The sequence below is a fragment of the Sinocyclocheilus anshuiensis genome, unplaced genomic scaffold (genome assembly GCF_001515605.1).
Source record: "Sinocyclocheilus anshuiensis isolate Anshui unplaced genomic scaffold, SAMN03320099.WGS_v1.1 scaffold732, whole genome shotgun sequence".
NCBI classification, from domain to species: domain Eukaryota; kingdom Metazoa; phylum Chordata; class Actinopteri; order Cypriniformes; family Cyprinidae; genus Sinocyclocheilus; species Sinocyclocheilus anshuiensis.
In genome coordinates, this window is record NW_015554133.1 from 532319 (window position 1) to 550861 (window position 18543).

General features: G+C 37.2%; 3 protein-coding genes and 1 pseudogene across 3 annotated transcripts; 2 read left to right on the forward strand and 2 right to left on the reverse strand.

Annotated features, from left to right (window-relative positions):
* Positions 1-2899: 2899 nt before the first annotated feature.
* LOC107670302 (snaclec subunit B-like) lies at positions 2900-3649 on the reverse strand (annotated as a pseudogene).
* Positions 3650-9503: 5854 nt separating this feature from the next.
* On the reverse strand, positions 9504-11062 carry LOC107670315 (UPF0538 protein C2orf76 homolog). The gene is made up of 5 exons (XM_016462882.1): positions 10719-11062; positions 10539-10589; positions 10434-10471; positions 10089-10170; positions 9504-9890 (listed from the first exon to the last, which is right to left on the reverse strand). The coding sequence occupies exons 1-5, from the start codon at positions 10846-10848 to the stop codon at positions 9814-9816; spliced, it is 378 nt and encodes a 125-aa protein (XP_016318368.1). The 5' UTR covers positions 10849-11062; the 3' UTR covers positions 9504-9813.
* A 1041-nt stretch (positions 11063-12103) lies between these two features.
* Positions 12104-14435, forward strand: LOC107670303 (diazepam binding inhibitor (GABA receptor modulator, acyl-CoA binding protein)). The gene is made up of 4 exons (XM_016462869.1): positions 12104-12148; positions 13677-13794; positions 13899-13961; positions 14117-14435. Exons 1-4 carry the CDS (start codon positions 12104-12106, stop codon positions 14188-14190), a joined length of 300 nt encoding a protein of 99 aa, XP_016318355.1. The 3' UTR covers positions 14191-14435.
* Positions 14436-16137: 1702 nt separating this feature from the next.
* On the forward strand, positions 16138-17407 carry LOC107670320 (voltage-dependent calcium channel gamma-like subunit). The gene is made up of 2 exons (XM_016462888.1): positions 16138-16237; positions 16651-17407. The coding sequence occupies exons 1-2, from the start codon at positions 16217-16219 to the stop codon at positions 17260-17262; spliced, it is 633 nt and encodes a 210-aa protein (XP_016318374.1). The 5' UTR covers positions 16138-16216; the 3' UTR covers positions 17263-17407.
* Positions 17408-18543: the final 1136 nt, after the last annotated feature.

Below are 18543 nucleotides of genomic sequence, written 5' to 3' on the forward strand. Positions count from 1 at the left end.
GGACAGCCATTTTTAGGTCTCTCCAGAGATGCTCCATTGGGTTTAAGTCAGGGCTCTGGCTGGGCCATTCAAGAAAAGTCAGAGTTGTTGTGAAGCCACTCCTTTGTTATTTTAGCTGTGTGCTTAGGGTGATTGTCTTGTTGGAAGGTAAACCTTCGGCCAGGTCTGAGGTCCTGAGCACTCTGGAGGTTTTCGTCCAGGATATCCCTGTGCTTGGCCGCATTCATCTTTCCCTCGATTGAAAGCAGTCGTCCTGTCCCTGCAGCTGAAAAACACCCCCACGGCATGATGCTGCCACCACCATGCTTCACTTTTGGGACTGTATTGGACAGGTGATGCGCAGTGCCTGGTTTTCTCCACACATACTGCTTAGAATTAAGGCCAAAAAGTTCTGTCTTGGTCTCATCAGACCAGAGAATTTTATTTCTCACCATCTTGGAGTCCTTATGTGGGCTTTCATGTGTCTTGCACTGAGTAGAGGCTTCCGTCGGGCCACTCTGCCCTAAAGCCCCGACTGGTGGGGGGCTGCAGTGATGGTTGACTTTCTACAATTTTCTCCCATCTCCCGACTGCATCTTTGGAGCTCAGCCACAGTGATCTTTGTGTTCTTCTTTACCTCTCTCACCAAGGTTCTTCTCCCCCGATAGCTCAGTTTGGCCGGACGGCCAGCTCTAGGAAGGGTTCTGGTCGTCCCAAACGTCTTCCATTTAAGGATTATGGAGGCCACTGTGCTCTTAGGAACCTTAAGTGCAGCAGAAATTTTTTTGTAACCTTGGCCAGATCTGTGCCTTGCCACAATTCTGTCTCTGAGCTCTTCAGGCAGTTCCTTTGACCTCATGATTCTCATTTGCTCTGACATGCACTGTGAGCTGTAAGGTCTTATATAGACAGGTGTGTGGCTTTCCTAATCAAGTCCAATCAGTATAATCAAACACAGCTGGACTCAAATGAAGGTGTAGAACCATCTCAAGGATGATCAGAAGAAATGGACAGCACCTGAGTTAAATATATGAGTGTCACAGCAAAGGGTCTGAATACTTAGGACCATGTGACATTTCAGTTTTTCTTTTTTAATAAATCTGCAAAAATGTCAACAATTCTGTGTTTTTCTGTCAATATGGGGTGTTGTGTGTACATTAATGAGGAAAAAAAATTAACTTAAATGATTTTAGCAAATGGCTGCAATATAACAAAGAGTGAAAAATTTAAGGGGGTCTGAATACTTTCCGTACCCACTGTAGGCTATATTTGTCACACTTTTCTCATTCTCACTAATTCAAATTTTTATATGAATAAATCTCATATAAAGGAAACTGTCTTCAGAAAAATTTTGATGGCATTTTAATTTTATCTTATAAAATAGCGGAAAACCGCTATATTTCTGACATTCGAAAAGCACCTCCTACTGACAGAGAATGAAATGTGCATTTTCAAGAATCCAATCTGCAGTTTTTGTTCAGAGCAATAGGAAAATCCACCCACATAGAGTAACCCCATTTTAAATTAATATAATAATTTATACTTCTGACTCATCCCTATTCTTAAAAGATGGTTTAAAAGCTTAATTGTGAGGTTAATCATTTTATAATTTATTTTGTTTTCGTGAAAACCTGTATCTCAATTGTAAAAATCAATTGCTATTTCATGATCTACAACTTGAAAGAAAGCCATTATAATGTAGAAACACTGGACAACTATGGGGCACCATTGTGCAGCAGTAAGCATCACAACAAAAATGGAACCTTAAGGCTGATCTAGATGTGTGCAAATGTATAGGGCCCCATTCCTATATTTTGCCTGGGGCCCCCAATTCACTAAATCCACTCGTGTCTAACTAGCCCTATACGGCTGACACCCTGTTCTGGAGATTTTGCTCGCTCACTGGCTCTGCGGCTGGTAGCTTCTGGTGTGCGAGTGGTGGTTGGGAGTCGCTGTGTGAATCGCATCCCATCAGGACTGTTCCCTGATGCAGTGGAGTTGAGGAACCAGGAGGGGGCAGTATCACAAGCAGTGTGTCTAGTGCCTTTCCCTGCTGAGTTTGATATTTCTTTCTCATCTGCTTTAAGCATCACAATATTTCAAGTAAAGCTGATCTGGATAATGACATTTTGTGTATATGTTATATACTTTGTGTATAGTATATTAATATTACAATATTATGATATACAGTGTGAAATTGTTATTGTTAAATGATGACCAGTTGATACTAATATCAGTTTTCATACACTTAAATTAGGCTATAAAAAACTCTGTACCTGTCACGATACGCTGCCGGAAGGAACGAAGGAGCCATGGATAAACGAAACAGTCTTTTATTCAATCCAACACACAGGGTAAATCCACACTTGGAAGGGAAGGAAGACACATGTACACAACATGTAGACCCGACAAACACAGACTGCACAGACTGGGGCTAAATACACAAGACAAGACAAGACGAGACACACCTGACATCAATGAACAATCAACGTGAGGGAGAAACTGGGTCACAGGGAGCACAGGTCTGACAGTACCCTTCTTACAATTTTTTTTTAAATGCTCAATTATACTGTATTATATAGTATTATTGTATTATGATACTCATAATTTACACCACTAAACTGTTCTACTAAATGTACATGTAGATATGTTTTGGTCTATATTATATTAATTCCTTTTAGTAGTTATGATCCAGATGTGTGCAGGCTACTTATGGGTCAAGTTTCTGTTGAGTGGAAATGAATTAATGTCTTGTCTCTGATGGAATCTGTAACCAGGAGAAGATGAGAGGGTAAGTTTAACATCAAATGGCAGTTTGCACAAAAACAGTTTTGTATGTTTGTTTTAAACACCAAATTTGCAGTTAACAGAAAAAAGACAAAGGCATAATCATTTTAGAAAAGATTGCCTTTTTGCTTTTTCATGAATTGGTTTGTTTCATTGCACCATACTGACAAAAGAAGCTGAGCTTCTCCTCACAGTTTCTGTGTGTCCAAAGCTTTGTTTGCTTGTCCAGGGCTCCACAACGAAGGTCTCTGGCAGGACACTGGGGCTGTTCGTTCTGATACCAGGCTGTGTAGTCAAGAACATCTCCATTGACCCAGAACCAGTCCCCTGCTAGAAAGCGCAGACCAGTCCACACATATTCAGTTTCAGTCCTTGTGATTTCCAATAAAGCAGAATCCATCCTTTCATTTGTGCTCAGACTTGCCAGATCATTATAATGAGTCCTGCAGTATTCCAGAGCTCCATCCCAGGTCTCTTTCTGAAGCACCAGAACAAAGTTTGTCATGCAGAAGGCGGCATATTCAGCAGTGCATTCTTTGTCATGCAGTTTCTTACGGATTCTGTGTAGAAAAGCACATCCATCAACTTTATCTGGTTAATATCCCAGATAATTTGAGTTGCATTTTCACCTCCTGACCATTTCCAAACTCCTGATTATGTAGAGTCCAACCCAGGCATCAGAAGTTTGACTAAGTACATCTTCCAAAAACTGCTGTTCCTCGCTCTCATTGGTGAAGGTGGAGAGGACATGAAAGTAAGTTTTGCAGTAGTCATTTGCAGAATCCCATGTCCTCTCCTCTTTCACAAAGAAATGATGTTTAATGAGACCGGAGGAGCGTCCGTAGAGCTCCATGATTAGGAGCAGAGCGAGTGTGGTCTTCATTTTCATCCACTGAAGACGTTCTGTGATTTTTCAGTGATCAGTTGAAGTTGAGGACAGAACTGTGCATGATGACACTGACTCTCTCTTACTTTAACTACATACAGCCAATGACAAATGAGTGTGATGGTGTGAACAATCACAGCACAACTTTACAGACAAAAGAGGTGCATTTAACCGGTCAAATAAACCTCATATTTTTAAGAAGGAAACTGTGTAGCCAATTATGGCATGAAACATGGTCTCAAAAAATATTGCCTCAATGTACTTAAAACAAGTTAAACACAGTTCTTTTAAGATTTTGTCACAATGTCATGGTGCTTAGCAAATGTACTTATTCTATTTGAGTTGAGATTGCATAAGTGATTGTTGTTGTTGTTTTAAAGTACCAAACATGGGAACAAGATTTCAGCTTTCCATCATGCTTTGCATGGGACTGGATAGAGAGAGTAAATGCTGAAATTAAGTGTTATTTTAAGCATGTTTTTAGCAAGATGAGAAAATGGGCAGACTTGTTTAATGTTCATGTTTAATGTTCTATTAACGTAAGAGTTTCTTCTGAATGTTATTATTGTTGTGGAGTGCTTGGGCTGAGGACGTGCCTACAAGAACACAATTTAAGAAACAGTTCATGGTGTCATCAAAATGTAAAACGTATATAGTTTTACACAGACAACTAAACAGAATAATCATTCATTACTTGCTTTAACCAAGTAAATCGCAAACTCAGCTCAACAAACTTTCAACAAAAATCCTCTGTATTTCAGAACAAATGATTTGGTTTTAGAAATGCAAATCAGAATTAGTCAAACAAATCTTTAATACCATCTAAACAAGCAGACAAGCATTTGCCTTTGAGAATAATAAAGCTAAATGCAAACAATTAATGCAAACATTCACTGGTAACTAAATGCACAGATGCTGAACTCTCAAAAAAGGGCTTAATCAGCTGCCTAAATGTTTGAAATAACCACAGCATTCACATTTACTTTTAGAACCACTCATTTAGCAGTCTTTAGACAAAGAAACTTACAAACAAGAATAATAAAAGCAGAAGGAATTAATCTGGCAGCAGGAGGAATTAAAGGGAGACAAATAGTGCTAGTTTACAAAAGCAGTACAATAGAGCAGAAGCGCAAGAAAAATCACATTACACGGGAAATTGTGTCTATCCAAATATCTTATGTAAAACTATGAATGAATGAATGAATTAGTGAATGAATAAGAAAGTAAGTAAATAAATAAATGGATCATGAAAAATAGCCTGTCTTTTTTCTATAGCAATTTATTACGTCGGTGAATCATTTGCTAAAGCAGATGTTTTTCTGTCAAAATGCGTTCTTTGTGTAGTTTTAGAATCTTGGTGTAACAGTAACAGTAGTTTTAGCTAAATAAGATAAAGATATAAAGGCACTGAATATGTGTAAGAGTGACTTAATGAGGATTATTGTAAACCTGAGCCTGAAACGATGCAAATGTTCTAGGAAAAAGCTGAAATAAAATAGAATGCATGTTTGCATTACATTTCCATTTGGGTATTTTCCATAGAAAATAATATCATGTGTGTCTCTGTGACTAATAACATCATTTACAGGGATAATAAACTTACATTATAATGGTAATAATAACTGAAGTGGATGAAAAGTGCATGTGGTAAGCTGGTGTTACCCTATAAAAAGAATAAATGAATATTGGTAATCAAATCCTGATAGCAAGTGTACCTAAATTTGGTAAAAATAAATAAAAATAAATAAAAAACTTGAAAGCCTTAAATCAACATTTCATTGCAACCTTTTTATACATGCATATTCATACATAAAATCTGCTAATTAAAAAACAAACAAAAAAAGACAAAAAACAAAAACAAATAGGATCTTGTATGAGAGAAATGTCCATATTTTAATTGGATGGGGATTCATGAGAGTTGAGGTTTAGGATGTAAAAGATGCACAGGCATCACAAAGTGAATGTAGATGATGTGTAGCTGTGTAGTGGTACAGACATAGTGCTTGTGATTAAAATTGATTTTAATCAATTTTCTATTCTGAACCTAGAAATTATTGCTAATTGATACTTGTGTCAATGTTAAGTATTTGTCTTTCACTGGTAAAAAGTTTCACATTTTTCATATGGTAATTAAAATACATTTGATGTAAAACTACTGAAATCACTTTTATGTATTTATTCTATTAATATGTGGAGATCCAGATGTGCGCAGGTTGCTTATGGGGGAAGTTTCTGTTGTGTAGAGGTGAACTGGGTACACAGTCTGTCACTGGTAGATTCAGTAAAACTAAGAGAAGATGAGAGACCACTACCTGCAACACACAAACACACAAGCAGAAAGATGCATTCATAAATTCTGTTTTCCATTTTATTTTTCCTGGATTCTGTGTTTTTTTATTCAAATTTGTCATAAAAAAAATAGTCTAATTAAATTAATCAATAAAATGTTAACAGTTTAATCATTTTTGTAATTGTAATGAATTCAAAGCATACTTCATTTACAACAAAACACTGGATTTTTATTTTTGTCAAACAAGATGCTTCACAACAGCACAGTATAACTATAAATTATTGGGAAAAATGCCTTGGTTATATGCTATTCCTAAAAAGTATTATTATTATTATTATTACTATTATTATTATTATTACTTGAGAATTACTTTTTAGTATACAGTAATAATATATTTGTCATAATTTGTTCAGATTAAAAAAGACTTTTATTTTGATGGTTTGCCGCAAAGATCTTTCAGTTTTACTTTCAAATTTTGTGTATTTGACAGTAGTTTTTCTCAAATGAAGCAGTGAAAAGCTTGTGATGTCCTCATATACTGAGACGCATATGCTGAAATTATAGTGAGCATCGCGTGTGTTTGAGTTCCCTTTCGAAAACGGCCACTCACATTGCGTGAACTGCTATGGGGGAAACTCCTGTTTACTCTGAATACGTTTGTGTAGCTCCACGAACAAATGGCATCTCAGCCTGCCAAAACAGACAGAGCCGACAAGGGCTGGGACGATATATCGATGCACCGCCATTCATGGATTGATTCTGAGATTTGCCGAATGCATCACGATTCTCACTGGAATTGATTCTGAGCTTAGTTTTTAACAGCAGTTGGCGCTCTAGGCAAGTTTTTAACCACACACCTAAATGCTCACAAAAAAAGAGCACTTGTGCATTCGGTTGAATCATGTAAGTGGTTAAATGTACTTGCACCACGGCTTTTATGCTTTTATGACGTGAGATTACTGTAAACACAGCCCACTGTGAACACTCTTGTAATTAGCTTCAATCTTTTTTAACTTTATGAATTATTATTTTAGGTTCAAGTGGTGCATGTGTAAGAAATTGGAAGCAAACAGAGTACGGCTGCTTCTAAAGCAAACTGTTGTGTGCAATCTGCTGTTTAAAAACTAAGCTCAGAATCGATTCAAGAGAGAATTGCGATGCATTGGACAAATCTCAGAATCGATGTAGAATCATTTCTCGATCTCTGATGCATTGATTTATTGTCGCAGCCCTAGAGCCGACTGAATATATAAATCATAGCTAAATGCCATTTCATCAGAATTTTCTCCTTCAGTGCGAAGATCATCTTCTTGCTGGACTCTGAAGAGGAAGAACGGAGAAGACTGCTTTTGCCGTAGAAGAGCCCTGGCAGTGGAAAGATGCTTCTTTTCAGCATTTCTACCCTGCAGCCATCCAGCGATTACAAAGAGCAAGTTGGAACTTTGGTGAACCAGTAGCTACTATGCCTAAACAAATACAGCTAACCCTGCAACTGCTACCTGCTTCCTGCAGTTCAGTTCAACCCTATTCCAACACACCTGCCTGTATTTTTTCTAAATAACCCTGAACACCTTGATTAGATTGTTCATTGTGTTTGATTGGAGTTGGAGCTAAGCTCTGTAGGAAGGAAGCTTTTTGAATAAAGTTTTCTCTCTTTCTTTCTTCCTTTAATCTGGTTTGGGCTACATTGCTCTGACTCTGTCCATCATGCACACACACACTCTTCTTTGGCTGGGATTTTGCATATCCATTCTACATGCCACCAAGCTACTTACTGGCTGTAGTTCTACCCTGCATTGTTCTGGTGTGCCGTTGCTTCCTTCTTCTCCCATGCATCTTCAACAGACTGACAAGAATCCGCCAGGGATGGGAGAGTAAACGCAACTGTCCAGTCTTCCAGCACCACCATGTGGTGACTAATTGAATACCATAGAGGTCTGGGAATGATTACAAGAACACCCATGTTCTTGGTGCAATTAAGGACTTGTATAAAATGAAGTGTTAAACAGATATACATTTGGCAGTGAAGTGGTCAACACTTTAAAGATGCAGGTCTTAAAAATCTCTCAAGTGGAATGCAAGTGAAAAACATTAGAGCCAAGATGCGCTTCGCACAAAGTGGACAAGGTTTATAAAGTATTTTGAGACTTGCCAAAATCTGACTACTTTAAGTCAGCCTTATCTAAAATGGGAACAATAATGATATGATGAGATTGTCACACTGGCAAATGTGTCTTATCTTCATAAGGGAAAAATAAAAAGATATGATAAGGTAACTTTGATAGAGTCAAGTTGAGTATTCTGATTGGATGTTAGTTATTAAGTGCAGTTTGTTGCAGCTGTGATCTTCTGTCAGAGGCACACAGACTAGAGCTCCACTCACATGTACAAAGTACCTCAAGACCTTCAGCTCTCGATTTCTGTTCACTAGAATATAAAAGCCATCATTAGTGTTATGTTTTTATATCCGAGTCATACAGCAATGCATAGACTCAAAACTCAGGTCTGTATCACACAGCTTTCAGCTTAGTCATTTGTACTGAGGTATAAATGTCTTCAACTCCTGGCTCAAGTTTTACAATTCTATGCACTAAAATGACTTAACATGTGCCTTGTATTATTACTACAGTATGCCAATATCTCAGATGATCGTCCTCAGGGCCAGTTACTGCATAAACTCAATTTGCAAACTCCATGAGTACTGAGCACTAATAATGACCAAAATTGCATTTATGAGTGAAAACTGTTATAAACAAAGCATGTGTGAAATTATGTAAAAAGTTTAAAAGTAATGTTTGGATGTCTGGTTATTTACACCGATACATAATACAAATTCAAAATGGTCCAGTTGTACAGTATGCAATGACTGCACATGTTGCTCTGAAAAATGTTTACTAAATGTTAATACACTTCTAGTTTCATTTTCCAGGTCGGACTGATAGGCTGTCGTTATTGTGGATGTTGTACTGAATTGAACTTTCAGTCAATCAATATTTTTGGTGTTGTGAAAGCATGATTTATACATTCAACTTTATTTAACAAAATGCAATCAACTTCCAAGGTGTCATTTAAATAAAACAAGATAACTGGTATCGGAGTTGTTGTAAATAAAATACCTAATAAGTAAACTCAATTTGCAAACTCCATGAGTACTGAGCACTAATAATGACCAAAATTGCATTTTATGAGTGAAAACTGTTATAAACAAAGCATGTGTGAAATTATTATGTAAAAAGTTTAAAAGTAATGTTTGGATGTCTGGTTATTTACACCGATACATAATACAAATTCAAAATGGTCCAGTTGTACAGTATGCAATGACTGCACATGTTGCTCTGAAAAATGTTTACTAAATGTTAATACATTTTTAGTTTCATTTTCCAGGTCGGACTGATAGGCTGTCGTTATTGTGGATGTTGTACTGAATTGAACTTTCAGTCAATCAATATTTTTGGTGTTGTGAAAGCATGATTTATACATTCAACTTTATTTAACAAAATGCAATCAACTTCCAAGGTGTCATTTAAATAAAACAAGATAACTGGTATCGGAGTTGTTGTAAATAAAATACCTAATAACTGGCATTCAAAATGCACATTTTGGCACAGAAATTCACAGTATTCATACCCAAGAAAATAATTATTCTGTGACAACACAACATCTCCCTTCAAAGTTTGTCAAACGTGTACACATCAGAAACTATGCTGAAGGTATTTGAATGGTAAGAATACATATAAAAATTATAGCTATAAATGAAATTAAAATAGATGTTTCGATCCAACTTGAAGAGATCACTTGCTTGTCACAGCTGAAAAGAAGTGCCTCTGATAATAAATACTCCAGGACCTCTTGAGTTGCATCCTGATTGTCATCACCATTCTGTCTGTGGATTGGCCTTGAACTTTTCATAGTCTGCTATTCTGAAGAAGGCAAGTTCTGTCTCATTGGCTGTGAGGAGAGGAAATGTGTTGAAATATAGAGATTTCAGCAGGTACAGGTTCAATTTTGCATACATGTTTTATTTTTAAGTGCACATGGGCAAAATTAATTACACATACAAATAAAATATTTAGTTTATCATTCTATGAAAATGTACAAATGTAATCTGCATTGAATCTCAAAGATCTAAATATTACTTTTACATACCAACACCACATGCTCTTAACCTGCAGCCATCACGAAGAATCAACTTTTCATCATCCTCTAAACTCATTACCAGCTCATTCGTCTGAAATCATGAAAAACAAACATCATTATTAATACTAATTACAATTTTGTTTAAAAAAAAAAAAAACTATTCCATCATGAAAATGTGATTGTTTATCAAAATCAAGTGGACATTTGTAAACTTAAGTGAAATAAAAGTGGAAGTATGAACATGAAAGGAGTACAGCTGAAAAACTTGTTCAAGTGCAGCATTTTATAAACAAATGTAGTCATGCTAATGTTAGAAAATGTATGCCACAAGTTGTTGATCTGATTTAAAGTTACCTTTGCTCCATGTGCCTGGTGTATGATTTTCATTGTGTCTGCAACAACACATCAACATGATATGAATGTTAATCTTATTTGTTTGAAAAATAAGTGCAGACTTACCATAGTCAAACTTCTTAAAGGGTGGAGGCAATCCAGCTCTTGCTGAAACATCTTAAAAGAGAGAAGTGTGTACCATTATTAAGCATTGTTCAATGTTAAGCAAATATCTGATTTACATGATAAACATGAATCATGTGAACTGTGGTTAGTTGCAATGAATCTGTTGTCATCATGTCTTACCTTGCTTAACAAATGTAATGAACTCCTCCACCGTCTGATCTAAGCTAACGTCTTTGTAAACCACCGGTTTAAAGTTGCGATGCTCGAAAGACCGAACCAGACGCACTGTCAGAACCGCCAGATCACACATCTCGAGCCCGATCACATTACAGACCACACGGACTACAGCGTAGAAACGTACGCCTAGAAGTAACTAAGCCTAAGTAAAATTAAGGATAGCAGAGCAGCCGCGACCACTTCACTATTTTAGCGTACTTCTGTAATTATACTGACGCACTAATTTCGAAGCGTTTACTTCCAGCATGTTCTGAGAAAGAATGCAATTCTAGACCAAAATAGCCGCTACGTCGATCAGGTAACATCAGCAGCATCAGGCAAAAGCAATGGAGTTGCAGAACAATAGATATTCAGCATGTGACTCATTCAACGCGGAAACAACGTGCTAAAGAAAAATCAATGTCTCCACACTTCAAAACAAACCGTTATGTTTATATTCTATGGCTTGAGTTGCCTATGTTTTCGGACTTTTTTAAGCACTATAGTGTAATTGTTTGGCCTCTATTTATCCTTGTCAAAAATGGAATGCAAATTAAATATCTATTATCATTTGGACACTATCCAATGGGATAAATTAAAAATCCTCTAAGAATGAAATACAATTGAAAATGCATGATCTTGAGGAAATATGGCGTAGCTCCATGTTTTTGTATGAGCGGAAGCTTATACATTTCCCAGTGGACTGACAGAAAAGGGCCTTTCACACCGCTTTAGTTCCAGAACTATTGGCGCTTTTCCACTGCGTGGTACGACTCGGCTCGGTACGGCTCAGTATGGCACGGCACGGTTCGGCTCGGCACGGTTTGCGTTTCCACTGCAGTTCAGTACCGCTTTAGAGTGGGTGGGATTATTCACATGTCGTTATAGTTGCGCTGCCTCTACTACCACGACTCCTAAAAACAACTTTTTCATTCCGTGTCGCCCCATCAAGCTCTCGCTGCATCCGCACCTCTGCTATCAACGAGAGGAACGTCTGTACTTCTGCAACAGACAACAAAACTTTTTGGTTGTTAAAAAAAAGGTGCGCTCGTTCAAAACAGCTGCGTTCGATCCTTCGCTGGCTGTGCTGATTTAAATCTAGCGGTTCTTTTGTGTTTGTGTCGCAAGTTCAGTGACGCAGGTAGTGACGATTCTCTCCGGCCAATCCGTGATCAGCAGAGTTTACACGTCACGTTTTGGTAATGGTACGGTTCACTTGGAATCCCAACCGAGGTGGTACTAAAAAAAGTACCAGGTACCAGGTACTGTACCCATGTATAGCTTGAGTGCTCTGTCAGTTGTCTGCTAAATGCATAAATTAAATATATAATAATATTTGCGTTCCAAACATGTCTAAATTGAATAGGCACAAAAACATCAGGTTCCACAAACCTGTAGGCTATTTTAGTGTGTGTTTTTTTACATACATTAACAGTAGATAACCTTAGCTAAGGATCAGTTGTTGTGTCCAAACACCTAAATGCAAAATCACTGATAAAAATCATACAGGTCAGTGTAAAGAACAAGAATAGAATCAAGCAACTATCACAGTAATGTGAGTGCTTACGATAACAGTGAGTGCTTATGATAAACTGATTGTTTGTTGGTGTGGACTCTAAGCCTCGTTACACCACGAGTTAAGGTTTTTTGAAATGTAGTGTAAAGATGCAATGCCGCATGAAAGCTAGATTAAATTATACCTGCTCAGACCCATCTCAGCCCCTAGCATCAAAGCATATAGTTGTAATTGCTAAGTAAATGCATTTATGCCACCTCTGAGCAGCATTAAACAGTCTGTGCAAAGACACCTAAATGCCACTTTAGAAAAGCTGCTGTGCCACCTTTTCAGTGTAAATGTTACATAAATGCATTTATGCCACCTCTGAGCAGCATTAAACAGTCTGTGCAAAGACACCTAAATGCCACTTTAGAAAAGCTGCTGTGCCACCTTTTCAGTGTAAATGTTACATAAATGCATTTATGCCACCTCTGAGCAGCATTAAACAGTCTGTGCAAAGACACCTAAATGCCACTTTAGAAAAGCTGCTGTGCCACCTTTTCAGTGTAAATGTTACATAAATGCATTTATGCCACCTCTGAGCAGCATTAAACAGTCTGTGCAAAGACACCTAAATGCCACTTTAGAAAAGCTGCTGTGCCACCTTTTCAGTGTAAATGTTACATAAATGCATTTATGCCACCTCTGAGCAGCATTAAACAGTCTGTGCAAAGACACCTAAATGCCACTTTAGAAAAGCTGCTGTGCCACCTTTTCAGTGTAAATGTTACATAAATGCATTTATGCCACCTCTGAGCAGCATTAAACAGTCTGTGCAAAGACACCTAAATGCCACTTTAGAAAAGCTGCTGTGCCACCTTTTCAGTGTAAATGTTACATAAATGCATTTATGCCACCTCTAAGCCGCATTAAACAGTCTGTAAAGATGACTATATTCCACTTCAGAAGCACCTCTGTGCCATCTTTGCTCTGTAAATGTAATGCAATCTACTTATCATTATAGTTATCTTTATAGTTATAGTCCTTGGTGTCAGTGGGCCTTTAGTCTTGCAGTTAAATGAATATCACAAAGTATCACCAGTGTCCCATGAATCGCTTGACAGAGGTGAAACAAATCTATACCGCCTCTGTTGAATCCATAGCAGCACAGCAAAATAAGTCATGTTGTGAATTTGGTGAGATGAACGGCTCGCCGTTGATCCAGTTCTTTTAATGAATCATTTAAAAGGCTCACACACTCAGGGTTGAATCAGTCTGATGAACTCACTCATTGAACTGCAAATTAGAAACAATTTTTGTCTACTTAAGGGTTGTGAAACTTAAATCAATATTACTGACTGATTGTCCATCACTGCATGTATTTGTAGAGTGTTCTGTAAACTCATGTTGTTGGTTTTCCACAGGCTGAGTTTCAGAAAGCAGCAGAGGAGGTCAAACAGCTGAAAGCGAAACCAGCGGACGCTGAGATGCTGGAAATTTACAGTCTGTACAAACAGGCCACCGTAGGAGATGTTAACACAAGTGAGCTTTTGCTTATCAAAATTAAAGTGACTAAATACATGTGACCTACGTTTATCTCTAAATCAAAATTGCAGCGCTTTAAAGAAATGTGTGTGCTTTTCCAGCTCGACCAGGCATGTTAGATTTCACTGGCAAGGCCAAATGGGATGCATGGGAGGCCAAGAAAGGTCAGTTTCTCCTCCCTACCAGCAGAGGGCAGTGAAATATCATTTTAAGTTTGTGTTTTTTCAGCATCTTAACTTGCAACACTGTAAATCAGCTCCAAAAGCAGCTCACTCTGTGTGTGTCTCTCTGTGTGTTTTTCTTCTTCTGCACTTTTCAGGTATGAGTAAGGATGATGCTATGAAAGCATACATTGCTAAGGTAGAAGAGCTGAAGGGGAAATACGGAATCTAATAGACGGAACCTATCATGGCCAGCCTGCCTTTACCTGTACTGTTCTCCCATAAAGTGCCTTTAGGCCTCCAGTGTGTCCCCTCACAAGGGTGTTACAGTTATGCTGTAGCATGCAGACTCTGTTCTGTGTGAGAGAATAGGCACATTCCTCGCAGGCCAAAAGAAATCGTCCACCAGTAACCATGTAGTGAAAGCCCTAATGAAGTCAGATTTATGCAATGCCATAAAATAACTTTTTTCAAAAACCATGTTTGCTTTGTGTTTTCTTACAAACACTGACTTAGAAAAACATGTTGGATTTCCCTTAAAAAGTTTGATATGTTTTTTTTTATTTTGAGATGTAGTTTTAAGATGTAGTAGTGCATTATTGTAAAATAGCAATATTCTATACTATAATTGAGTTGTTTTCTTGAGACGGTCTTGATAATGTGTCTGGCTGTAATATATCAAGTTGAATGACTTTACTTGTCCATTATTCCTAATGCATAAAATCTGCCTTAATTGTAACATAGCCATTACTTGATATTATCAACGTCCTATCAGTCATTTGATTGCAGTTAAGAGGTATATGCTCACGTCACCTGACCAGACATTTACAAACGCACAAGGGCTTTAAAACTTTTCACTCTAGTTCATTGGGTTTATGTGGTGGATGAGTGTGTAAACATCAACATAAGGTGTTATTTGACCTATGTCCCCATTTCCACAATTTCTATCCCGCCTAATGTCTTCACCTCAGTCTGGAAAGGGCTCAAAGTCTTTTCGAGACTATAAATTGCATAATTATGTTTTGGGTCACAGTCACCCAAAAGGGACTTTGGTCCGTCAATAATTATGATAATCAGCAGTGTAGATAATTAGCAATTTCTGTGAAGAGAAACATTCTTAGTGTTTAAGGTCTACCTTTAGTAATTACGTGCTTGATACCAACAACAGATTATTTTACTAATTACTTACTAAACACACTAGTTATACTACAACTAGTGACTATTAATTTTTACTAGTGAAAAGTAGCCATTTTACGATAGTGTTGAGTGAAAAACGGAAAGTATTGTTATATATTAAGAATAATTATTTAAAAAAAATGTGTTACCTTAAATATCTCCACTACATTGTATTGATAGCATTCGCTAATTGCGAAGGCACATTTTTATAGCCAACAATTTATGTAAATGCAAATTGTACACATTTTTATGCATAATTTGACGATTTTTTTTCCATACATCATGCATTAAATTTGGCTCAAGTTTAGGCTTTATACAGTATTATTATTTGTTTTTTTTTATTTATTTATGTATTTATTTATTTAAAAATGCATTTTTTAAATAAAATGCATTTAAAATAAAAATTTAAAATCAAACATACATAGGCTATCGAAGCTGATTTACTCTTTAATTAGATGATATTTTTGAAATAAATAAGTCTACTTTTTATCGATGGGTTTTCGTAGTGAGTGCATATGCATTCTATATTAGGCCCTATGCATATTATATTAAATAATGCATATTATAACGTTTCCAATTTTTTACCTTCCTATAGCAAACATAAGAAACAAATTGTAAAAAAAAAAAAAAAAAAAAAAAAAAAAACAAGAACATGGAACTAAAATTGATCGATGGGTTTTCGTAGTGAATGCATTCTATGTTATGCATATTATAAAGAATGCATATTATAAAGTTTCCAAGACAGTTATGTTACCTTCGTAGCAAACATAAAGAAAATTAGTTGTAAAAAAAAAAAAAAACCCTAGGACAAAATGCCCAAATTTGAAGAAACTCCTTATAGACATAATATCTGATTCCTAGTTACCGAAAACCTCCGTGACCGGAAAACTAACGCGAAGCGCCCGTGATCTGCGTATCTAAGAGGCAAGACGGGACGGGCGGGTTTGAAGACTGAACTACTTTTGCTGATCGACGTCAGTTAATGTTATACTAAAATTATACTGTACTTTCGACTGGAGTTGACTTGGCTTCTTCGTCTCGCTTCTCCTGGTCTCTGGGCTTTAAGGCACGTTGAAATCAATATGACGGCATTAAAAATCAGGGTAATGCCTTTTAAATGCATTTTTAATGTTTATTTGACGTTTATGTTATTCTTTAGAGTGGAATCTTTCATTTACTGGGAATGAAAATGCAAGATAAGCTACTTAATATTTAATAACGCAAGTTCGACAGCGCCAAGACTTGGACAAGAAAATATACAACAACATGAGGCGTTGTTTACATGGTTGTGAGAAGGGAAAAGTTTGTTATTTAGGCTACAGAAATGCTTTTCTTATAATAGCCTATTCTTATTAAACTACATATTTAAAAGTTAAATAGATTTAAAACACTTGAATTTTCCAGCAGTCTTAGCAGTTTCCAGTCTTCAGAAATGGCAAAACATAAGTGCCTGCAGCAGAATCTCATTGATACAAATGTGGATCAGATTTCTTCTGATAACTCTGTTTCTCTCTAGGTTGGGGCCATTCCACGTGGGAAGTCCACTCCTCTTTTTTTAGACTTATTTTGCCGCAGTCTTATTATCCTGTGTACATTTCTGTCTGTCATCCTCTCGTCAATTGCAGTGTGTGATGGTCACTGGCTGCTCGCCGGCCGCCATATGTTCGGCCTGTGGTATTTCTGCTCACTGGAGGAGCAGCAGGGCTCTGTGTTGGGGTCCCAGAGTTTTAAAGCATCCTCTAACTGCACTAGACATCTGGAGGAGGCAGGGGTGGATGGTCTGGGTGTGGGCTTGCCGGCGTGTCGTTCTGTGATTGCTCTGGCTGTGGTCAGTGCCATATTTGGACTGGAGTTGCTTGTGATGTCACAGGCCAGCGAAGGGAGGGACTCCAGTCGACGCTGGACCTTCGGGGCACGGCTGGTGCTGCTGGCGGGGGTAATGGCTGCCGGAGGAATTGCAACTTTTGTACTCCTGTTAGGAGCATTTGCAACGCTCCTTGGGTTTACTCTCACCTTCTGGTGTCAGTTCACTGCCACCTTCCTGTTCTTCCTCAATGGAATGGTAGCACGGCACATCCAGCATATTGAACCGCTGCTGCCCTTTAGTGGACATTCTGACAAACTGTAGAAATAAGGCCAGCACTAACAATAAACTCTAAAACTTGGAAAAGCTAAATTAGAAGCTGCTGTTGGTTCATCTTGAGCAGTTCTGTATCTGCATTCTTTTGATTTTGAAGATTTATAAATAGTGAACTTTCTAAAAAGGTCCCAAAAAGGCCCAATGTATCAATATTAATATGAAGCAATTTTCCATTTTCATTTATCACAGGTGTTATTTTAAATTACACTTTGCATTGTGTTGTGTTTTAGGGTTGAAGGAAATGTCTGTAAACTTGACAGAAAATATCCTGGCAGAAAATCACTGCAGGCCTGGTGTGCAAATAAATGTTTTTACTAGTTTGTTTGGTTGTATTTTATTTATTTTTCAATCATTAATATTGCTTTCACAGCAGATTGTTTCATTCTATCATTTTTATTTTTGTCATTAATGTTTAATTTTATTTCATGTAATTAATATTATTGACGACCAGCAGCTGACAACTGACTCCAGTTTCATCTGTGAACAATGCATCTTTACAGTTAATTTAATAAAGAATAACAGTTTATTTAATAAAGAATTCTCACTTTTACATCATTAAACAGACTTTCACAGTATTTTAGTATTTTCTTAACTATACACGGGGATCAGTTAATTTAATAACAAGATTTTTATTTTCTTTACATTTTTTGTGTTTTACAACTCACAATATTTCACAGGACAATACATGGATAATAGGTGTTCAAGGCATCATCATCAATTTTTACACACAGATATACAAGGGGATGAAAAAAATATAAAGGGGTCAAGATGTCTTTTTAAAAATATGTTTCTTGAGGTTCACTTATGAAGGTAATTTATTTATTTATTTTAATTTTTTAATGAAAACATTATTTTTTTTTTTCCTAAACATGATGTTTCTCACCTCCCAAAATGTTCGATTTTGATGCTCAGTTTTCTTTAAGGGTGTGTTTACACTTGGCAGGTTTGGTTTGATTAAAACGAACTCTGGCATGATTGCTCTGTTAGTGCGGTTCATTTGTATAAGTGTGAACGCAGCCATCAAAACCTTTCCAGGGTTCTTGGTCCACTTCGAAACAAAGGAAACTTCCAAATACCCACACTTGTGGTTTTGGCCACTTGAGAGCACGTGCACACAACAGGAAGTAAGTGCTCAAGACTGTTCCAGACACAGGGTGCGTTCCAAACTGGATATATCGCCCTCCGAAGGGCACTTCGAAGTGAAAACAATCATGGCTGCCATATTGAAGGATCGTTCCAAACCAAAATGCTCAAAACTGGCCACTTCAA